This window comes from Leptosomus discolor, chromosome 5 (genome assembly GCF_034619465.1).
Source record: "Leptosomus discolor isolate bLepDis1 chromosome 5, bLepDis1.hap2, whole genome shotgun sequence".
Taxonomy (NCBI): Eukaryota; Metazoa; Chordata; class Aves; order Leptosomiformes; family Leptosomidae; genus Leptosomus; species Leptosomus discolor.
Window position 1 is genome coordinate 73,613,499 of NC_141395.1, and position 22,028 is coordinate 73,635,526.

General features: G+C 47.5%; 2 protein-coding genes across 2 annotated transcripts in view; one reads left to right on the plus strand and one right to left on the minus strand.

Annotated features, from left to right (window-relative positions):
• Positions 1-7,096, plus strand: part of SLC45A4 (solute carrier family 45 member 4) — a 38,772-nt gene extending 31,676 nt beyond the window's left edge. Inside the window, exon 7 of the mRNA XM_086464994.1 lies at positions 532-7,096. Coding sequence (XP_086321120.1) covers positions 532-894 — 363 coding nt within the window. The 3' untranslated portion in view covers positions 895-7,096. The remainder of the gene's footprint in view (positions 1-531) is intronic.
• Positions 7,097-14,977: 7,881 nt separating this feature from the next.
• Positions 14,978-22,028, minus strand: part of DENND3 (DENN domain containing 3) — a 40,773-nt gene continuing 33,722 nt past the window's right edge. Inside the window, exons 20-23 of the mRNA XM_086465628.1 lie at positions 20,544-20,677; positions 19,840-19,955; positions 19,577-19,714; positions 14,978-15,178 (exon numbers count right to left, since the gene is read on the minus strand). Of these exons, the coding sequence (XP_086321754.1) occupies positions 14,978-15,178; positions 19,577-19,714; positions 19,840-19,955; positions 20,544-20,677 (589 nt within the window). The remainder of the gene's footprint in view (positions 15,179-19,576; positions 19,715-19,839; positions 19,956-20,543; positions 20,678-22,028) is intronic.

Below are 22,028 nucleotides of genomic sequence, written 5' to 3' on the forward strand. Positions count from 1 at the left end.
AGCAAGATCTGCCGCTTGAATCAGGTGGTTTTAGCATCAGGTTGGCTTGGTGGGGTCATGATTGCATTACCCTGTGCTGAGATATAAAAGGATGTGGATGTATGTGGTAGATGAAGAGAGATGAAGTAATTATTGGAATACTTTTTACATACCTAGTTGTTGCTGCTGTTTCTGACATATTATGTTGGCAATACTCAGGTTCTCCGCAGTCTTAAATACTGAGGTGAGTCTGGAAATGCAGCTATAAGATAATTTCCACCGTTTCGTGTAACTTTTTTTTTACAAAACCTAGTCTTAGAGCCAATTCACACTACCAGTGCTCCAGAAAATATCTGCCTTTTGGTGTAAGATGAGGAAGCCGTTGATAGGTAGATGAGGCGGCTGTTGCTCTGGGCTTGTACAGCCTGTGTGATGCACAAGGATAGCAGAAACTTGACCACGTGGCTGAGAAATTCGAGGAAGATACCAGTGTTTGAAGAGTTGATTTCATCTGTTGTTTTACCTCCTAACGTGTTTCTTGTCTTTTTCCAGTACATCCACCACAGCCCCGGGAACTCAAAGCGAGGATTTGGCATAGACTGCGCTATTCTGTCATGTCAGGTTTACATCTCCCAGATCCTCGTGGCCTCTGCGCTCGGTGGTGTGGTGGATGCGGTTGGCACAGTCAGAGTTATTCCCATGGTGGCTTCAGTGGGATCCTTCCTGGGTTTTTTGACAGCCACCTTCTTGGTGATTTACCCCGAAGTCAATGAAGAGCCAAAGGAAGAACAGAAAGGACTGGGTCCTCCAGAGACAACTGAGGGCAACGGCACGAGCGCAGAGAAGCCAACCGTGCTGAAGCTCACGCGCAAAGGAGCTGCCGCGTCAGAGCTGGAGAGCGAGTCAGCCGTGTGAGGCCGTCGCTTGTTGTTCACCCACATTCCAGGGAGTGCAGGTGCAGGATCAAGAACTTTGGTTTGTTTTTTTTCTCCAGGAAAACAAATTAGGATCTTCACTACTTGTAGCTAAAATTGCAGAAGAAAAGGCAGTTTCATGCAAAAGTGTAAATGAAATTCTGTAGTCCTTAATATAGGCTTGAACAGGTAGCTATGATGCTAATTGCTTTCTCTACAACTTAGAAATTTCATTTCTGAACACTTTTTTATTGAGAATACATTTAGATTTCGAATAAGTTTTATTAATCTGCATGAGACTCACAGTGTATACAATTAGCAGTTAGAAAAATTAAGTTTTCGGCTGTTTTTAAACTAACTGAAAATGGAAGCTATCTTGACTTATAGTCTCTTGCTATTTTTTGTCTGAACATTTCAGATTTCACTAGTGTAATAGCTGAATTAAACGCTTAAGACATCGTGATCAATTTTTTTCATAAGCATGATATTATTGGTCTTACAGCTGCAGTTCTTTGATGTTAATTTTAGACTTCATGTTTTTGTTAGTGCAATTACTACAGAATAGTTCTATTTGCAATTACTTTTGAGAAAAACAAAAGCAATTACTGCAGTTTCTGAGAAACTGCCATGAATCCTTTTTGGTCATACTGTTCAACAACTACTCCCAAGTCTGCTGCGTGTCAGGAGAGGGTGACCTTGGGCGCATGATGTGAACTGTAGATGGAAGGAGCAGCAACTCGGGGAGGTGACCAGCACTGACAGGCTTTTATCACAAGTGCTGAATTTTATGAATGTCGTTGGAATATGCTGTGACAATTTTTAGCTGGGAGTTTTGTGTGCTGGTGGACTTGGGGTTTTTTTTGGCCTTTAAACCTGATCATCTCTGGATGAAGCTGCCATGGAGAAGGGGTGTCTTTGGGGTCAGCTTTGTGGGAGGGGCATGCAGATTCTCTTTGTCGTTGATTAATTGCACTTTTTCTGGTCCTTTAACCTCCTGGCTGGGAATGCAGCAGCCAGGGTAAAGGCACGGTGTCAGTACAACAAGGTAAACCGAAGGCCTACCTCCATCACTTTATGGCATAGTCTGGGTATATAAAAATCTGTGTCAGAAACAGTTTTGAGACCTTAAAATTCAATCCACTGGCGTGTGTTGCTGTTCCAGTCCCTGTGTTGGAGGAATTGTAGGATGGAGCTCTTCCAAGCTGCTGTACCAATGTCGTCAGCACAACCTCCATGCCCCCTTCCTTGATTCAGGACATAGCTGCAGTGCAAAGACATTTTTCTGTGAAGAGCTTGAAAGAGTCGTGCTAATCTGATTTCATATAGCGTTTGGATCACTAGCAGTGTGCCCCAGTCCATGGGCAACCAAAGCTCAGAGATCCAGCAGCCGTTTAAAGAAACTTTAGAAACCGAACTTCCGTTTGTCGTCTTACAAGAAGTGTTTGTGATGCTATTTACTCATTTTCGCATGGACCTCCGGGCTGCAGTCAATCCGTGTGCTAAACAGACAAATCACAGCTCGTTGTAAGATTTCTGCTGCCTCAAACTTCTCATGCTACAGTACTTTAAAATGCATGTGTAAATCATGCTGCAATAGAGTCATTCAAAAGAAGAATATATATTTCAAAATGAAAAGCAGTTTTTAATAAATTACTTGAATTGTCAGTGTATTTAAGAAATGTATGTTTTGGTATGTTTGAAGTTAACGTGCAGTCTTGGCCAGCACCATCGATGAATTCCTGGTGGCATACATGGGTTTCTTAGCTGAGGGCTTTCAGTCGGTGCCGATGTCCTCTGCTATCAAGGGTGACAGTGTTGGTTATAGGCTGGTGAAGTCGCCCAGCACTAAAGTACACGTCATCGCACAGGACTTAGGGGTTGGTTTGTTTTTCAAGTGTCTTGAGAAAGTCTTTTTTTTCTTTAAGCTGAATATTTTTTTATTTAGAACACATACTGTGAACTGTGTTCAGACAGGGGAATAGTACTACTGAAGAATATGAGACCTTATTGAAGAAATCAGTTGTGAGAAATACTTTAACGGAACTTCTGCCGTGAATTTTATCATCTCAATTGCATTTAATATATTCTGGTGATGTTCATATATAACAGAGATGAGTTGTATTTCACCCTGTAACTGGCATTCATGTAAAATACACACTGAGACATTTTAAAGGCTTTAATATTTTATTTTTAAAGCTCCTTGAAGATTCTGCTTTTGGTTAAATGAGTGCTGTGAGTACTCCTTATTTATTCTCTATTTCTGGAAAGGTTCTACTACCTTTAGTAGAAGTTTAAAAAAAGTTTAAAAATCTGCATCTTCTGGCCGGTGCCAGCTGTAATTACCCTTTTCCCTCTGAGTTTCATGGATCAGTGTGGTTTCAAATCACCATTACCCCACATTGCACCTTCCTAAGCCAAGATGTCTTTCACAGCAGCATCGAGCTGACCAGGGCCTAGCTGCAAAGAGGAAGGAGAAGTTGAAGGTCCCTCTCGCTTCACACCCAGCAGAAGGAATGTGAAACCATTTTGAGACATGAGCTCCCACACATTTATTTAGATTTCTCAGTCAGGAGAAGCATGAGGAGGGAGGAAGGATGTTTCAAACCGAGAGTTTTTCAATCAAAGGGCAGGGCAGGTCCGGTTTTTCCCAGCCAGCATTTGGCATAGCCTGATTTCTAAGAATTGGATATTAAAATCCATATTTGGAGTTGTTTATGGGGCTGTTTAATTACCGTTCATAACACGTGAATACACACACTGCCTTGTAGCAGGAAGCTCTATTTCACTCCCCTGTAAAGCCGAAGGAAATAATTATCCATTGTAAACGCGTCGAAGTATTTGTAGTATTGCCAGAAGAATTAACTTGGGGAGCTCCTGCCAAAGTACCTCCTCCTGTACCTTGGCCAGCCTGTGAAACCACCATGCTGGCTTCCACTGTGCTCACCAGCGAGGGCTCCTGAGATCTTTCGTAGGAATTCTTTTTCTTGAATTGGAGAGAGTTTTCTTTCTAGCCCCAGCACGTCTCAGGGTAGAGTGTGCACTGGTTTATTTCTTCATGTGTCCCTTACCTTATCTTTTGATACAGAACTGATTTTTTTTTTTTTTTTCTTTTTGGTCACAATTAAAGGATAAAGTAGTCAGATTTTACGTGTTTATTTCAGAAATTGTGGGAGGAGAGAGTTGAAGTGGCTTTACTTTGTTCCTGATGACAGTAAGCATAATTTTTTGTTTGTCGGTATTACTGTATAGTCAAATTCATCCTGCGTGCTTCATCTCTTTGGACCTTTACTGCAGTAGGCTTAAGGGTCAGTGGTTTCATTGTGTGTTGCTCTATACTGTAACAAGTTTTAACAGATTTTGCTGCAGTCCTTCTGGTGCCATGTAACACCTCGGACATGAGACACCGTTAGTGCTTGGATTCTTGAGTGCTGCAGTCAGTAAGATGCACATCTGGAAGTATTTCCCACGAGAGCAGAGAAGTTCAAACTTTAACCTCTCGGAAAGGCATAGTGTGGATCTTGCATCGTTGGGTTATTGCAAGAGTCCAGTCGGATCTGCGCTGTTCGTGGATGGCAATTTCAGACTCCAGAAGCAATAATTTCTTAGGAATGTTTCTCTTCCTGCTGGTTAGATGACTTTCATAGAGATTTATTACCTAAATAGCCTTTTAATAACATGAATCTGGTCGTTTGCTAGTGCTGGCAGTAAGCAGTTCTAGAAAGACGTGGGTTATTCATCATCAGAAAGGAGGAAGCCAGTACATCCAACGGAGGTTAGTGCTCCTTGAAACGCACCATGTCCTTTTCCCCTTTCACTTGGAGCCTTTTTCTAGACCATGAAATATTCCCGGCATGGTGGGATGAAAAGGAGGCAGCTGCGAATGCAGCCTCCCGGTTTTCTTCCCAGTGCTGAAGCTGGCATGCAGACCATGTGATGAAAGGCTCGCATGAGGTTTTCTGTGGAGGCATAGATGCGAGGGCTGAGCCTCTCTCATTCCTCTCCTGTCTGGTCTGAATCCCCCCAGCACTTGGAATGACAGCGACAACAGTAATTATTGCCAGGTACCTCATTAAAACCTCAGTTCCATCGGTAGAAACGCATCCACCCACCCTCGGTTTGTGGTGAGCTTGGCCTTCCCTCAATGTCCGCCATTAAAGGCAGGATTTTCATGGCTGCCAGTGGGATCTTGCAACCGTGTGGGTTGAGGTCACATTTACAAGTAAAGGTGGAGAAAGTCACAGTTTGTTCCTGGGAGAGCTCTCTCCACGTCCAGGCAGGAGGAGAGTTTGGGGAGGGGACTTCCTTCCCAGAGGCGCATCGCGGGGGTCAGCGGTCGTTTTCGGTGGTCGCTCACGTTATCAGTAATTTTGCATAGACACATACCCAGGTTCCGCGACGCTCCGTTGTTCGGTCCCTGCGACAAATTGTAGTTCAGTCACTGCGAGTTGGGGTTTTTTCAGTGCGTGTGTGTGTGTGTGTGTATATGTGTCTGTGTGTATATAATACATGTATATACACACTGCTCGGGCCAAAATATCTTTGGTGGTTGTGTGCTCGTCGTCACTGTACTCAACAATGTTTTCAGCTGAGTTCTTCCAGGTTTCCCTCATCCTAGTCCAATGCGAGATGAGCTCGGCTATAAATATGTATCTTATTTAAATGAATAAGTAAACTCCTGCATGATATTCCAAGCACATGTAGCAGCTTCGGCATCTGAAGTATCTATTGTGAAAGAGAAGTTGGTTTTATTTGCAGCTGTTTTGTCCTTGTTTCCTTTTAATAGGCCAAATAAATGTAACAGACACCAAATGTTGCACAGAAATGTTATTAATGACTGTGTAGAAGAAATACCAAATTTTATTTTTCTTTGCAGAAACTTTATGGTTACAGAGAGTCCTCTAGCTGTTATTCTTCCTTAAACGACAAAGCTGAACGTTTGTAATGCGCATCAAAAATGGTCATTTTGAAAAAGTGGAGCTACCTAAAGTTTTCTGTTTCTCATGTTGCATCCAGAACAAGTCGCTGGCAGAGGCGAGCTGCGGAAGCTCAAATATCAACTGGCGTTTTGATTTCGAGGCTCAGCAGCAGTTGGGAAATCGCAAAGGCTCAATTGCCTTTTCATAATGTGGCACTAATATCTGCCAAGGTCTGCTTGTTAAGGTGTTCCAGTTTTTCCTGTAATTTAAATTAAGATCACCTCCTGGAAACCCTTTTTTGTTTGGTTCCTCAACCCAAGCAGCCGCGTGGCTCACCTGTCTTTCAGCCTCACCTTCTCTTGCCCCGGGGAGCATGGGGGACTGCGAGGGGTGCCCAGGAGGGACAAATATCTTCCCCCCACAGAAAAAAGCAGCTGCTAAAATTAAAATTCTGTCGATGCCCTTGTGACCTGCTAAAGCTTTAGCAAAAATGCAAGACACTGTTCAATTTGACATGCTCTGACACATTTTTTTCTTCAATTTTGAAGCTGGGGGTGAAGCTCTAGGAGCATTTAGCCAAACTCGGCATCACCTTATTTAGTCTGCGCCTATTCAGTGCTTAGTGAAAGCCAAATTGTAGTAAATAACCCCCAAAACAGAAAGACCCCTCTCAATAAATTGGCAGTTCCCAACATTTTTTTTTTTCTGATGTAACATGAACACTAAGCCCTTTTGGTAGCCAAATGACCAGCTTATTTTAAATGCCTCATATTAACAGAAAGCTGCATATAGGCATCTCATAGTGGAAAAAAAGAAAAAAAAAAAAAAAAAGAATATTTAGTTCCTTTGTGAACTGGCCATATGACAACTACTTTTTTATCAACTTATTAAGTTGGGGCACTATAATAGCTCTTGCTGAGTTTAGCAATGTTTATAAGCATGTGTTAAACACATAATGTTGTTTTATGAGGAAAAAGGGATAAAGAAAAGTAATGTCACAGATGAATGTTTGAGTGCGTAGACGGCATAATGTATGTATGATTTTTATTTCTACACTGTTGAGCTTATTTTCTGGTTTAAGGTTAAAAAAAAAGAGATTTGTTGCATGAGAACTGTTTTATCGTGTTCTGCACTTTCTGTTCTTTTTGTATAATCTTGATTTTTTTTCATTTATGCATAGAAAACAAAAATCAATTCAGAAATATTCTACTCCACCAGACATTGTGTTCCGATCTGTTGTTCTGAAGTTCGATCTTAATAAACATTTCAGTAAGAGCTGGTGCCTCACGTTCCTGTGTTGTTTGTAGGGCACATGGGTAGAGGCGCGCGTCCTCCCTGGGATGCCCCTGCCAGGCTGGCAGCAATGCCCTGCTACAGGCCAAGCACCACTGCCACTTCTCCTTGTCCCTACGCAGTACAAGACTAATCATACTCACCTCCTTCCCAAAGCTGAGTTAATATTTCTAAAGAGGCTACTGCCAAGCAATGGCTGACAGAAAAATGAGTGTTACAATTTGCAAACACTTGATAAACTCACCTGGCACTTGCAGGGTTCAGGTGTAACAGAGGGAGCACAGATGGAGGAGCAAAAGGGTGATGCCCAGGAGGTCTGTATGTCCGTGACTGCAGACTCTGCTCTTGCCCTGGTTGCTCTGACGCTTTCCCAGGAGGAGAAGCGGGGCAGTGCCTGTCACCTGCTAAGCCAGCAAAACCTGTCGTCTTTCATGCCACCACCAAGAGCACTACCAGGGCCGAGGGGCTGTAGGGGCTTCCCTTCGAGTGGGTGGCAGGGGGCTCTGGCCATTGCCACTGCAGCAGGGAGGGTCTTGTCCCTCCTTTGCCAGCACATTGGCATTTTCCCACTCTTCTGCCTTACTGTGGTGTAGGGTCCCCCTGCATGGGAGGGCCTGGGAGCATTTCAGGAGGAAATAAGCATAACCACAAGCAGCTTCCAAAGAAACTAATTCCCATCCAACCTGATTAACCACTTGGGCCACTGTGAGTGACTAGAGAGGGGAGAAGGCGGAGGGACCTCTGTATCGGATTACAAACGCCGGCTGACAGGGTTAAACTTGCAGGGCGAAGCACTGAGTTGTCCTGCTTTGATTTCTAGCAGTTGACTTGCCGGATTTCATCTGTGACTTCTCCTGAAGGCACTTCTTCAGAATCGGTATCAGCAGCTCAGACAAGTTGATTCTGACACAGCGTTTGGTTCATTTTTGACTAAACACAGCTCAGCTCTGCTCTTTTCTTGCTGGACCTAAGGTTAAAGAAGAAGTGAAACTACAAAACGCAATAAATCTGACTTTCAGCCTGGACTATGAACTCACGTTTTCACCAGCACCAAGGGGAGAGCGTGGACCCTGCCTCCAGGGGGAATGAGCCACTCCGAATACCTACAGAAGACCCAAAGGAGGGCTGTGCTGGTTTTGGCTGGGAGTTAATTTTCTTCACAGTAGCTACTGTGAAGCGTCGGGGAGTAAGAAGCGATTGGCTGCCTGGTGCATAGTTACTGGCTGGGGTTAAACTACAAGAGCTGCCCCACTTCCCTCCATAGAGCCCTAGGCACTTGTCCTCACCGCAGGGGACTCCGTGGCGTGGAGGAGCTCAAAGTCAAGTGGGGATTAAGTGGCAGAGACTGTCCTACATCCCTGTCCTCCACTAGCACAATTAAAAGTGAAGAGACCAAAGGGATGTGAAAGCAGTAAAGAAATAAAACCTGAACCTCCCTGGGCTGGGTCTTGCAAGGCATTACCCTAAGCCCCTCTCTCTCTGTGCATCTCCCTCCTATCAGCCCTATCCCCTGTGCCAAGAGAGGGGGAGGACAGGGCAGCCCCCTTCATCCTTTCCAGCACCAAGGCAGGATGTGGGCAGGGAGATCAGCAGGAAGCAGAAACCTCTCAGGTGCTGCTGTTCCTGCAGGGTGATGCCAAGCGAGGAGGAGAGAAGAAAGCACATTGCTCCGCTCAGGAGACGCTCAGGAGACGTGACTCATCCCCTGGCCCTGGGAGCGGGACCCTGCGATCCCCAGCCAGGGGCACCGGGTCCCTCCTCGGGGTGGGAGCAGGGTGTTGGGTCTGGGCTGGCTGGAGCATGCCGAGGAAAGGGTGAGGACAGAGGACCTGCGTCACTCTTGGAGCTATTGTTCGAGTGAAACACAGTTGTTACAAAATAGCTTGCAGTGGTCTTGGAGTGGCTGGGAACAGCTCGGAGAGGAGCCTGCACCGGCACTGCCTCTGCTTTCCAGTTTAGACCAAGGATAGAACAGCCAGTAAACCCATATCTTCCCCCACAGCCCCTGTCTGCCCCACTGGGGTTGGTCCCTGCATCCCTCAGGCTTTGCAGCAGCCAAGGTGGCATCTCTGTCATCCTGGGGGGGTGGGTGGCATAGGGTCCCCATGTCCATGGCCAGCCCTCAGTGCTGGAGGGGGAGGTAATGCAGCCTGCCGCCAAGGGCTGTCCTTAGGTAGTTATAGAGGACAACCAATGGCTGCTTGTCTCCATCTCGGTGTGGCTGCTGCTAGTGGATGCAGGCTCTGCTGAGCAGCCCCAACCCAGCTGTGCCCTGCAGGATCAGGCCCTATCATGAATGCTGCGTGGTTGCCCACATGCAGGCACCAGGCAGACCTCATGCACTCCCCGACCACCCCTGCCTACTGCCCGCTCCCCAGCAGCTCCAGCCTTGCTGCATGACCCACCCATGAGCACAGAGCTCACTGGGGACAGGGGATGCACCTGTGGGGTGTCACCATCTTCCAGGTGGTGACACCACAGACACACACTCTCGAGATGGGGTCCCATGGGGTAGGCAGCCCTTCTTGCCCTGGAAAGGGGCAGGGCACAGCCACCTGGCAGGGAACTAGCCCTGGAGGGCCACAGAGATGCAAGGGGAGTTGCAGCAGGACAGTGGCCCAAATCCTGGGGCCAAGGGTGGTGGGCAGGTGCTGCTCCAGGTCCCAGCCTCGAGCAGGCAGCATTTCCTTTCTTTTCTGGGCCTGGGAGGCTGCACTGGTGCCAAGTGGCATTTGCATAGCATTCTCCCTCTCCTGACACCTGGGGTGACATGAAGGCCACCCACCTGCTGCCGAGAGCGGGGTACCTGTGTCGAGGCACTGGGGCAAAGCACCATGGAGGGGAAAGCCAGACACCAGGAGGAACCATGCAGCTTACACCCTACCTCGTCCTCAGCCCCTAGACGGCAGCTGACCCCATCGCAGCTGGGACCCATATCAATGCCACACAGTAAACAGCCCCCCCACCATGGGGTGTGCTGTGTCCCTGCGTAGTCGTGGGGAGAGGGCTGGGAGCATGGCAGCTGACATGCCTGTAGAAAGAGCAACAGAGGTAAAAGTAATTCATGGTGGGGCCAGGGGGGTTGGTGTGAGGGTGGCTTTTTGCTTCATTCGCTCTAAAAGGCTGATAGTGACAGGCAGGATTCAGTCGGTACTGATGGAAAAAGGGGCGCAGTCCTACCAACAGACCCACAACAGCTCATTAACGCGGGCTGGATGGCAGAAGAAGGGGCTGTTTCCTACCTCACTGCACAGCCCTGTCGGGGACATCACAGCCAGCACAAGACAGCCTGAATTTCCAAGTGGCTCCCATCACCGCAGCCGGGTTATTTCTAGAAGCAAACACTGCCATCCCTTGGTACGAATCATAGAATAGCTCAGGTTGGAAGTGAGCCATAAGGAACATCGAGTCCAACTCCCTGCTCCTCGCAGGACTACCTAAAACTAAACCATGTGACTAAAAGAGCATCATCCAGACACTCCTTGAACTCTGACAGCCTTGGTGCTGTGACCACTTCCCTGGGAGCCTGTTCAGTGACCGACCACCCTCTCAGTGTAGAACCTTTTCTTAATGCCCAATCTGAACCTCCCCTGACGCAGCTTCATCCCATTTCCTTGGATCATATCTCTGGTCAGAAGAGAGATCAACACCTCCCTCTCTGCTGCCCCCCCCCCCCCCCCTTGAGGAAACTGCAGACACTGATGAGGTCACCCCTCAGCCCTCTCTTCTCCAAGCTGAACAAGACAAGTGACCTCAGATGCTTCTCTTAAGTCTTGGCCTTGAGACCTTTCACCATCTTGGTCACCCTCCTCTGGACACGCTCTAATAATAGTTTGGTGTCCTTCTTATACTGAGGTGCACAAAACTTCACCCAGTACTCAAGGTGGAGCCACACCAGTGCAGTGCAGAGTGGGATGGTCAGCTCCCTGGTCCAGCTAGCTACACTGTGCTTGATGCACCCCAGGGCACAGTTGGCCCTTTTGGCTGCCAGGACACGCTGTTGACTCCTATTCGACTTCCCATAACCCAGACCCCCAGATCTCTTTCCACAGGGCTGCGCTCTGTAGGCCTCCCCTGTCACCTCTCCTTACATCCAGTGCCCATACACCTTCCTTTTCTGCTTAAGTTCTAAAAGAACGGCCCTAGGCAGGATCTTGTCGCCATTGCTCCCTGTCCCTTAAGTCACCACGTTCTGCCAGGTGGGAAGAGGACAGGGAATGCTCCGTATCAAGAGTCCTGCCTGCCTGACAGGTCTGTCCCAGGGGCGGTCGGGACCGGTTCCCGCCGTCCGTCTCCCTCTCGCACCCCACGACCCTCCCCAACCTCCCCACCCCTCCCGCAGCTCCGTCGCCGAGCAGAGGAGCTCCTCGCCCCGGGCGCACCTCCCACAGCGGGGCTCGCCGCCGCCGGCCGCTGCTGCCCTAAGAGCAGGGCGCACCCTGCAGCCGGACACCGGGGTGGCGGCGTGTCGCCACCGGAGCTCGGGCTGGGCCGCTGCGGCAGCCGCCGCGGGTGCGGAGCTCAGGGAGGCCGCGGCCTCCTGCCGGGGGGGCGCCGTCGCTGCCCGCTGGAGCCGGCAGAGCTGCAGCGCCCTGTTCGCCCGCCCTGCCGGCGGCGCTGCCCGGGGGTTTCTTTGCCGGGCGCGGGTCGTGCCGGCCCCGGAGCTGCCGCCTCAGCGGCCGAGCGCTGGTTTCCGTTACGCCGCGCTCCAACCTCCCGCCGTTGCTCCCGGCCCCGCCCAGGTCTCCTCAGCCGCCGTGGCGCGAGCCGCGGGCTCGGGCGGGTCTCTCGGCCCCCCTCAAGTTCCCGCCGTGCCGGAGACAGGTTGAAATCAGCAGCAATAAGAAGCGGAGCAACCGCGAGCCCTGAAACTCAACCGGCTTCCAAGGAACGGGCGACACTTCCCAGAGGCAGAGAAGGGGACGGTGGCACAAGCGGGACTCGGGGAGGACCTGGCCAGAGGCTGACTGACCCCGACAGCAGCCCAGCGTTAGGGCAAGGGAGGAACCAGTGTGCTCACACCGGCACTTACTACCTCTCTGCTCCTGCGGGGGCCACATTACTGCTCGGGAGGACTCTGTCCCTTCTTTGGGAGGCAATCACTTGGGAGAGAGGCAGAGGGGAGCCGAAATCTCTCCGAGCAAGGGAAAAGAGAACAGACTGGCAGGGTGCGCAGGAGCTTGGTATGGTCGATCAGTAAATTTAATAAATTTATAAAGAGTTGTAAAACTTTTGGTTTCTATTCATGTAGCAGCCTCTAAATACTGTTTTGAGCGTGAAACAATTTCACGTAGAGCATAAAACTTTCTCACTTTGTCAGCCTGTTTTGAGCCCTGACTATCAGCTTTTTAACTGAAAGGCTCCACCAAAGGTTTACAAAATCCAAGCCATCAAGCACTAGTGTCACAATTTGCAGGAGTCCTTGCTAATAAGCCAGCACAGCATCACACTAAACATTACATGAGCACAAACAGAAGATGGTCTCTGCCTCAAACATCTCGCCCCAGGAAGAAACAACAGCCAGACATAGAGACGAATACCCTGGAGCCATGAGGCAGCATCAGTCAGCCGGATCACCGCAGGCTGCCCACTGGGAACTAGACCTGGCAAGTTCTTAGGCTTCGTGGCAAAGAGCAGCTCTGAGCACCACGAGGGATCTGAGGATCCTTTCCCCTGTGCTTTCCCACCACCAAGGGGCCCACAGGAAGTAACAGAAAATCCACTGGAAACAACCCTGCAGCCCTGGTCCTGCAGGTTGGTTTCCACAGCTGTAACACCGGAGCAAAGCTGAAATGGTGAGTGAACACGTGCCTGAGCTTCCTTGTCACACCAGGAGAAACAAACCAACATGCCATTGTGCTTCTCACGCCAGCTGGTGTTGCTGGTCCTCCTGTTCTTGGGGATGGGTTAGTTTTCTTGAAGGATCTTTGTATCTCATGGGTTGGTCCAATGTGGTTAAACTCTTCTCCTATATATGGTGTTCAACAGCTGGTATTAAAGCAGTGTCTTTAAAAAGGAGATATCTAGTCAATAGATTATGTTCCTATTCAATAAATTACTTCAGAGTCTTTTATCAATAAAAGAATTTACAAGCATAAAAATTGACATTTGCTAGTTTTGTCCTCTGACAATTTCATGAACTAGTTGAAAAGGCAAAACCAGGTTTAAAAAGTCTGGCAAGAATGAAAATCAATGAAGGCAACGGCAGGCAGGTGGCAGGCTGGTGTAGCTGGGTTCTGCAGCAAGTGAAATTTCCCATGCTTGTGTGTCTCTGTACAGAGAAATTTTTTAATTCAGTAAATAATTCATTTCACTTACCACCACCAGCCAGATAGCTGCCAGAGGAGGAAATCGGGAACCTGAAAGTTACAGATGAGGGACTCAGGGGAGGACAGATTACCAGCAGAAGCTGGTTTTAGAAAGGAGAATATATAGAGAGAAAAACCCAGGCAGTTACTCTCCCTAGAACACGGACAGGGTGTGAGTCACTGCTAAAAATCATCACTCTTGTATCATGTATTGAGTTACACAGGAAAAAGAACATGGTATAAAGGGAGGCCAGAGTATCAATATAGTGTTTAATAGTCTTAAATTAAAAAAAAAAACAACACCACACTGAAAAGGTAAAATTTCAGTTGCCATCATATGATAAAATCTTTCATCAGCACATTGAAAGAGTTAGAAATACTACATGAAGTATGTTTCCAGTAGTTTACATTTCTATTATTAGGCCTACGCTAGTTTATATTTATTAACAAAAGTAGCAGCCCCGTTTTTCCTTCTATTTACAATATTTTAAATATTGTATTCCACTTTACTCAGCACTGATACAGATATAACTATTCCGCACGGATTTATTGTTTTACTTGCAGATAATTGTCATCAAGGGAAAAAACATCATACATCAGGAAGTGATGAGGGAACACTGCTCAAGAGAACCCCCCAGACTGCAATCCAGTGATGCTTGCTTCAGTAATTAAGGAGTAGTTTGATGACTCTGCAATACTCAAAAATTAAGCAGGTTCTACACAAAATAACAGTTCCTCTGATTACAGAAATGGTGACTGAAGGGAGGAGTGGCAGAGGTCTGTTTGCACAGTAACTGAAAGGCTGCTTCCAAAGGCAAGTATAATATATAGGGAAATTAAATAAACCAAGTGCTTCAGCTGAAAAAAAAAAAAAAAAAAAATCAGTTTCACAAACTGTTACAAATGCCAAGTGCTGTGCATTATTTTTAAAGGAAAAACAAGTTTAAAAAGTAAAAGAGTCGTTAAGAATATCCAAGTATCTTGTTTCACCAGCAGGAGCTTTCAGTGCTATCAGGGAGAGCCTGTCTGTCTACATTTTAAATAATACAGCACCATAAATATACATACAGGGGTAATGGACAGTCTTCCCAGCCAAATCTAGCTGCTAGTTCAGAAAGATACTCAGCCTTTACAGTAACGCCATAAATCCAACAAATACATGTAGTTTCTTCTTTTCAGTGACCATTTCCAGCTATTATAGGCTGTAAAGACGGTATCGAATCCCACTCCTCAGGTAACCCATGCACTGCCCAGAAAGAGCTCCAGTGGAATTACTGAGCCGGCTTCAGGTCTCTCAATGCAATCTGCACCATGCAGCCTGGCCATGCCAAGTTTAAAGCCAGGGACCCTTCTATTCACATTTCCTTTTCTTTATCAAACATGCAGGAGCAGTACAAGGTGTGAGGAGAGATTAACTTCTGATTTTATACAACAACATAGGGACTAAAATAACTCAATAAATAAAAAACAATAACACTGACACATGGTTGAAATGTATGCAAAATGCTGGAGTTAAACACAGCCTGAGGTCTTAATTTTTTTCCAGCATAGGTTTTGCATAGCTTCACTATTCAGCCTTCCAAATGGCAATCTTCCCTTCTTCCTTTCCAGAGCCGCTAAGGACGTATCGGTCCTCTGCTGAGCACAGTGCCTTTACTGTATCGGCATGACCAACCAACTCTTTCTCCACAGTCTTCTTCTCAGCACTGATCACATAGATCTTCCCTTTACTTTTGCCTTGCGATCTTCCACTGCTGCCAACCCATATCTGGAGGCAAAACAAAACAAAACCGCAGTCATTTTCACGACTTTACCTTTCAGCCTAGGACACAGTCGAGGAGTTTTATGTGCCACATGCAGTGGGGTTCTCTCTTCTAGGCTGGAAAAGGAAAACAAGTGAAATATTTCCTATATATAAGTATCTGTTGGAGTTCATGTCCATCTCCCTCTCGCACTCCCCGACCCTCCCGCAGCTCCGTCGCCGAGCGGAGGAGCTCCTCGCCCCGGGCGCACCGCCCACAGCGGGGCTCGCCGCCGCCGGCCGCTGCTGCCCTAAGAGCAGGGCGCACCCTGCAGCCGGACACCGGGGTGGCGGCGTGTCGCCACCGGAGCTCGGGCTGGGCCGCTGCGGCAGCCGCCGCGGGTGCGGAGCTCGGGGAGGCCGCGGCCTCCTGCCGGGGGGGCGCCGTCGCTGCCCGCTGGAGCCGGCAGAGCTGCAGCGCCCTGTTCGCCCGCCCTGCCGGCGGCGCTGCCCGGGGGTTTCTTTGCCGGGCGCGGGTCGTGCCGGCCCCGGAGCTGCCGCCTCAGCGGCCGAGCGCTGGTTTCCGTTACGCCACGCTCCAACCTCCCGCCGTTGCTCCCGGTCCCGCCCAGGTCTCCTCAGCCGCCGTGGCGCGAGCCGCGGGCTCGGGCGGGTCTCTCCGCTCCCCTCAGGTTCCCGCCTGCACCCGCTGGACCGCGCCGCTGACGATCGTGCCGGCACCGGGGCTGCTCCCCTCGGCGACTCGACTTGATTTGGCTCCACAGACCCAGCGCAGAGAACAAGACAGAAGGTGTCACTTTACCACTGTATAAACCACAGCATGCCCGTATCCTGAGTGCCGTGTGCAGTGCTGCTCTCTGCACTGCAAGAGCAGAGAAAAGCCAGGGAAGAGTAACTAAAGTGATCAAAAGAAAGGAACAGTGGTCACATGACAGTAGTCATGTCTTTAATAATCAGCCCCCTGAGCTGGAAGATGGGGACAGAGAGCAGAATAAAACCCCTATAATTCAGGAGGAAGCAGTTAATGACCTGCTACGCCACCTGGACATCCACAAGTCTATGGTGCTGGATGGGATCCACCCAAGAGTACTGAGGGTCCTGGTGGAGGAGCTGGCCAAACCACTCTCCATCATTTATTACAAGTGCTGGTCAACAGGGGAGACCCCAGATGACTGGAGGCTTGCCAGCATGATGCCCATCTACAAGAAGGGCTAGAAAGAGGATCCGGGAAACTACAGGCCTGTCAGCCTGACCTCGGTGCTGGGGAAGATTCTGGAGCGGTTCAGCTTGAGGGCGCTTGCACAGAACATGCAGGACAACCAGGGACTCAGGCCCAGCCAGCATGGGTTCATGAAGGGCAGGTCCTGCTTAACCAACCTGATCTCATTCTATGACCAGGTGACCCGCCTAGTCAATGAAGTGAAGGCTGTGGATGGCATCTACCTGGGCTTCCATAAAGCCTTTGACACCGTCTCCCACAGCATTCTCCTAGAAAAGCTGGCAGCTCATGGCCTAGACAGGCGCACTCTAAGCTGGGTAAAAAACTGGCTGGATGGATGAGCCCAGAGAGTTGTGGTGAATGGAGTTAAATCCAGCCGGTGGCCTGTCACAAACCGTGTCCCCCAGGGCTCAGTATTGGGACCAGTCTTGTTTAACACCTTTATCGATGATCTGGATGAAGGGATTGAGTGCTCCCTCAGTAAGTTTGCAGATGGCACTAAACAGGGTGGGAGTGTTGATCTGCTCGAGGGTAGGAAGGCTCTGCAGAGGGATCTGGACAGGCTGGATCAATAGGCCAAGGTCAATTGTATGAGGTTCAACAAGGCCAAGTGCCGGGTCCTGCACTTGGGTCACAACAATCCCATATAGCGCCACAGGCTTGGGGATGAGCGGCTGGAAAGCTGCCCAGCAGAAAAGGACCTGGGGGTGCTGGTCGACAGCTGGCTGAAGATGAGCCAGCAGCGTGCCCAGGTGGCCAAGAAGGCCAACAGCATCCTGGCCTATATCAGAAATAGTGTGGCCAGCAGGAGCAGGGAGGTGATTGTGCTCCTGTACTCGGCACTGGTGAGGCCGCACCTTGAATACTGTGTCCAGTTTTGGGCCTCTCATGACAAGAAAGACACTGAGGTGCTGGAGCATGTCCAGAGAAGGGCAACGAAGCTGGTGAAGGGCGTGGAGGACAGGTCTTATGAGGAACGACTGAGGGAGCTGGGGCAGTTTAGCCTGGAGAAGAGAAGGCTGAGGGGAGACCTCATCGCTTTCTACAACTGCCTGAAAGGAGGTTGTAGTGAGGTGGGGGTTGGTCTCTTCTCCCAAGTAACAAGCAATAGGACAAGAGGAAATGGCCTCAAGTTGCACCACGGGAGGTTTAGGTTGAACATTGGGAAAAATTTCTTTACTGAAAGAGTGGTCAAGCATTGGAACAGGCTGCCCAGGGAGGTGGTAGAGTCACCATCCCTGGAGGTGTTCAAAACCGGTGTTGTTGTGGTACTTCTGGACATGGTTTAGTGGGCAGGGTGGTGCTAGGGTGATGGCTGGACCTGATGATCTTACAGGTCTATTCCAACCTAATGATTCTATGAGCAAAGATGAAAGAAGGCAGGACTCCTTCAGCTGGAAGGAAGACAGCTAAGGAGGACTCACGTTAAGGTCACAACACCAGAGAACTGCAAATAAGCAGAACGTAGAACCACTGTTCAATGCATCCCACAATTGGAGAAGTAAGGGACACACACGGAAACCAGTAAGAGTTCAGTTTCATGTAGAAGACAGCACTTCTCTATGCATGGGCAGCAGTGAACTTCTGGAACCTGGTGCTACAGGAAACTGGCATCAGCAAGTTCAAAATGAAATCAGATCCACAGAGATTGTGTCCAAAACCAGATAATAAAAGACTGAAGGAGAGGTGCACACTTCAGTGCCCCTGAAGAAGAACATGGACAGTGAGGGAGCTCCAGGGGAATGGACTGCAGATACAGGCCAGGTTCACACGCTCTCCCTACACAGCATTGCTATTGCCACTGTTAGAGAATACGGGGTCAGACACAGCAGAGAGCAGCTGTAGTTTTCTGGTGCATAGTTCTGTACAGGGCAAGTACTCACTGTTGAGTATTAGTAACACTTGCCAGCCAGAAAGCATCCTAGATGGACACCTTATACAATTGGTTTCATCTTGGATTCCTTAAAGACAAACCATGGCTTGTTTTTAATTACAGCACTTAAACACAAGCCTGTGGCAGACAACCCTCCCGATGTTGTTGTTGGCCTTTACCAGGCTGCTAGTTCACTCTCAGTAACTAACACTGTGTAGAAGAGGAGTATGGGTGCTCCAGCTACTACAACAGGCTCCAGGCTCCCCCTTGGAAGATGGAGCATTGAACGCTCAGGTTCAGGACGTGGATCACACAGGGCTGTTTTCCAGCTGTGCCTTTTGTATCAGTGAGTTGGACTACCGTGTTAGTGAAGGCGGAGCTGAGTGATGAATAAGCGGAAGAGAAAAGGAACAAAAGGGAGCTTAATGCCTTAGTGTTTCCAAAGAGTCCTCTAGTGCCCTTAAAACAGGGGTTAAATATATCCTTCTCTGCTTTGGGGAAGGATGTCTCAGAAGGTTTTTCCATTTTAGTTCACAAATCTAACTAAGGGCTGGATACACAGAAAGCTTCCCTATTTCATGAGGCACTTAATGAAAAAAGTCATTTCCCATATATCTATTGGGAAATCAACTTGCTGAATCTTTTTCTCAGATTTTCCCTCCTTCCTTCCTCAAAAAGATTCAGCAAGTTAATTTCCCAATAGATATATTTTAGCTGTTTATTTGCAAATTAACCCTAAACCAGTCCATGTGGTATCACAACCACAATCATTGCACGGCTACTGATGCCATACAGACAGAGCAGGTACACAGCCTGAGGCAAATAATGACAGGGACACAAGACACTAAGGCAGGAAGCTGTCGGCTCCTTTGGTCTCTGTGGAGTTAAGAATGCGGTAACTAAACAAGAAAAAGGTCACCTCCAAAAATAGGCCAGCTAATTGGCATTTATTGTTTGTCTATTAACCTTTTCCAAGACTTAGTCTTAGGAGCCCTGAGATTAAATATCAAGGGACCTAAACTTTCAGTATCTACAGTTCCCTGAAAATGTCACTGGCTAACAAAAGTCATCATGCATTTAATTACTGATGGGGTTTTTGGCTTGAAATGCATTTCGAGGTATACCTGTGACAGCCAGTTGTGTTGGGCTGTCATTAGCTTCTCTGATTTCAAAGAGGAATCAACATTTCAAATCAGTACGTATGCAAACGCCCAGTAAGGAAGCTAACCAATGACAGCCCATGAGAGCTGCAAATTAAAAAAACCTTTACTATAGAATTCCATAACAGGTAAAAACAGTTCAAATGTCTCACCTGATTTTTAACTCTTATCATACAAGTAATCTCAGAGCAATCTTGAAGATGAATCTTTTGAGGTGTACTTGAAAAGTCTTTGGTGTTCCAGATATACAGGTCACTACTCCTGGAATAACACGCCCACACTTCATCTCTCTAAAGCACAGAAAGGTATGTTTAACATGAGCACTGCTGACAGGAACTATATTGTAGTAACTATGGCTTGTAATGCCACGTAGTCATGCTTCCTTTAAACTCTACTAACAGTTTAAATGTAATACCTCAGGAAAGAGCTGGAAGCAGAGGAAATAAGAACACACATCCTTCAGGTGATGCTCAATTTTCATCTGTAGTTGAAATTCATGAGTTGATACTACAAGTATGCAACTTCCAGTACCTTCAATGTTAAAGACAAAGAGTTAGCAATAGGAGTGCCTACTTCCTCCATCTCTATAAACTACGGAGAAAAAAGGCAAAAGAAAATGGATGCATTTAACAATGGTCTTGTTTCTCCAGCAACAGTGAAATCTTTGAGGTTGTACTTCCTGTCTTTCACAGTATCTAATTTTTACATCTGTTCTTCCTCCAAAAGCTGGCTGCTACTCTGCAGTGCCTACACCTGATGAGTCCAAAAATGATGGAAGGAGAAGAAATAAACTCCTTCAAATGAGGACAACTCATTTTAGGTTCTCAGGTACACAATTATTTTCGTCTACAGAACTGAGACCAAGTGTCTGAGCTACAGAGTTATCAGGGCTGAATCCTTACCCCACCACAGCAACAGCAGCATCACTACTGCCCACAGCAGGACCAGGAACCTCCCAAGGCTTTAAGCTGCTGTTCTGTTAAGGTACGTTTGAACCCAGGCTCTTGTCCACAGCACTAGAGTCAGTCAGTTAATGTATTGTTCTGTCTAACAGAACAGTATATTATGTGAAGATGCAATTTATTTTTTTAAAAAAAAATATTTGAGGAATGAACTTACAGCACCACAGTTGGTCATTATGAAGCTTGATAGAAGTGAGATTTTGGCAAGGCAGCTGAAAGACGCGGTTAACTTTCAGAGTGCTGATGTTCCAAGCAATCACTGTTCCATCTAAACTGCTTGAGTAGGCTTCGCTGTTGGTACAGATTTAAAAAAATACAACAATAGTATAGTTCTTGTTCAGAACAGACTGCACACACACAGGAATTACTTGCAAAATAACCACAGTAACCAAAATAACCACAGCGACGATTTCCAACAGAAAATGGACTGAAGTTCAAAAGGCTTCAAGGCCAGATACTACCGTTATTTTAACAGCAAACAATTAGGCTGGTTCCATTCACAAGGTGACCAGAGTCTTGAGAGGACAGGAGCATGTCCGTCCTGTGCCCACCAAGATGCCTAAGGAAGGATCTAAACTTTTCTCCCCTCACTATATTCTAGGTAGCTGGCTCTAAACAGCTGAAAGTGCGTTTAAGCACGCAAGAGCTCTGGGTTGCAGCCAGGCATCCAGTCTTCAAGCTGCTTATGTCTCCTGTTGGAACCAAAGTATTCTGGTACAGATACTTTTTTCTTCTTCTTAAGATTATACTTTACAAACTCTGTATCATTGGAAACACTGCAGGCTAAATCAGAGCTCTAAGTGAACTAGAGCATGCATTACATCATGCATAAGGGGTTAAGTACAACAAAAACTTCCCCTGTAATTCTCCTGAATGTTGTTGCCTGTTGGATTTTCTCTTTTTTTCTTTGAAGTTAGGTCAAAAATATCTCAACTGTTTTTCTTTGTGACTGCACCTGAGAAAACAAATTATGCTATCCTTTTTATTTTTTTTTACCTTTAACAACTATTGTCTTCAGATTGCAAAACCTAGGAAAATTCTCCCTGAAACCCAGTTACACCTGCTGCATCACCAGCAGAGCTGAACTATGGCTGATGTCTGGTCTGGCCTGGGAGTTGCCACTTGCTTGGGAAGACAGCATGTTGAGGCCTTCAGCCAATGCTCTTCCCAGTGCTACCAAAAGATCAAAAGCACTTTGCCTGAACAAACCAATATCATTTCTTTTACAAGCAGGCAGGAAAAATCCAGAAGCATGCTGTAAACATCTCATCCATGATGTGCTCAATGCAAAAATGAAGTGATCTTTAAACTGCATCTGTATTGATTCATCATTGGATGCTGCCAATTCCTGGCTGCTCTCATCCTCATCCAAAAAAGCATTCCTTTATCCTCTTTGTTCCAAAGTACATAATGCTCTTTCTTTAAAAAGGAAATTCTTAGTTTACCAGATACAATACTGGAGCTACAAAAATGGGCTAAATGAAGGCTCATGTTAGCAGGACATGCCCCCCCCCCCCCCCCCCCCCCGTTTAAAACAATAAATTCTTTCCAACATCTAGGAAAATCAGTCACTGGTTTCCTATATGGGCTCCTTTTCCTTGACCACAAGTTAACTTTTTGCCTTTGTTTCAGTCAAATAATT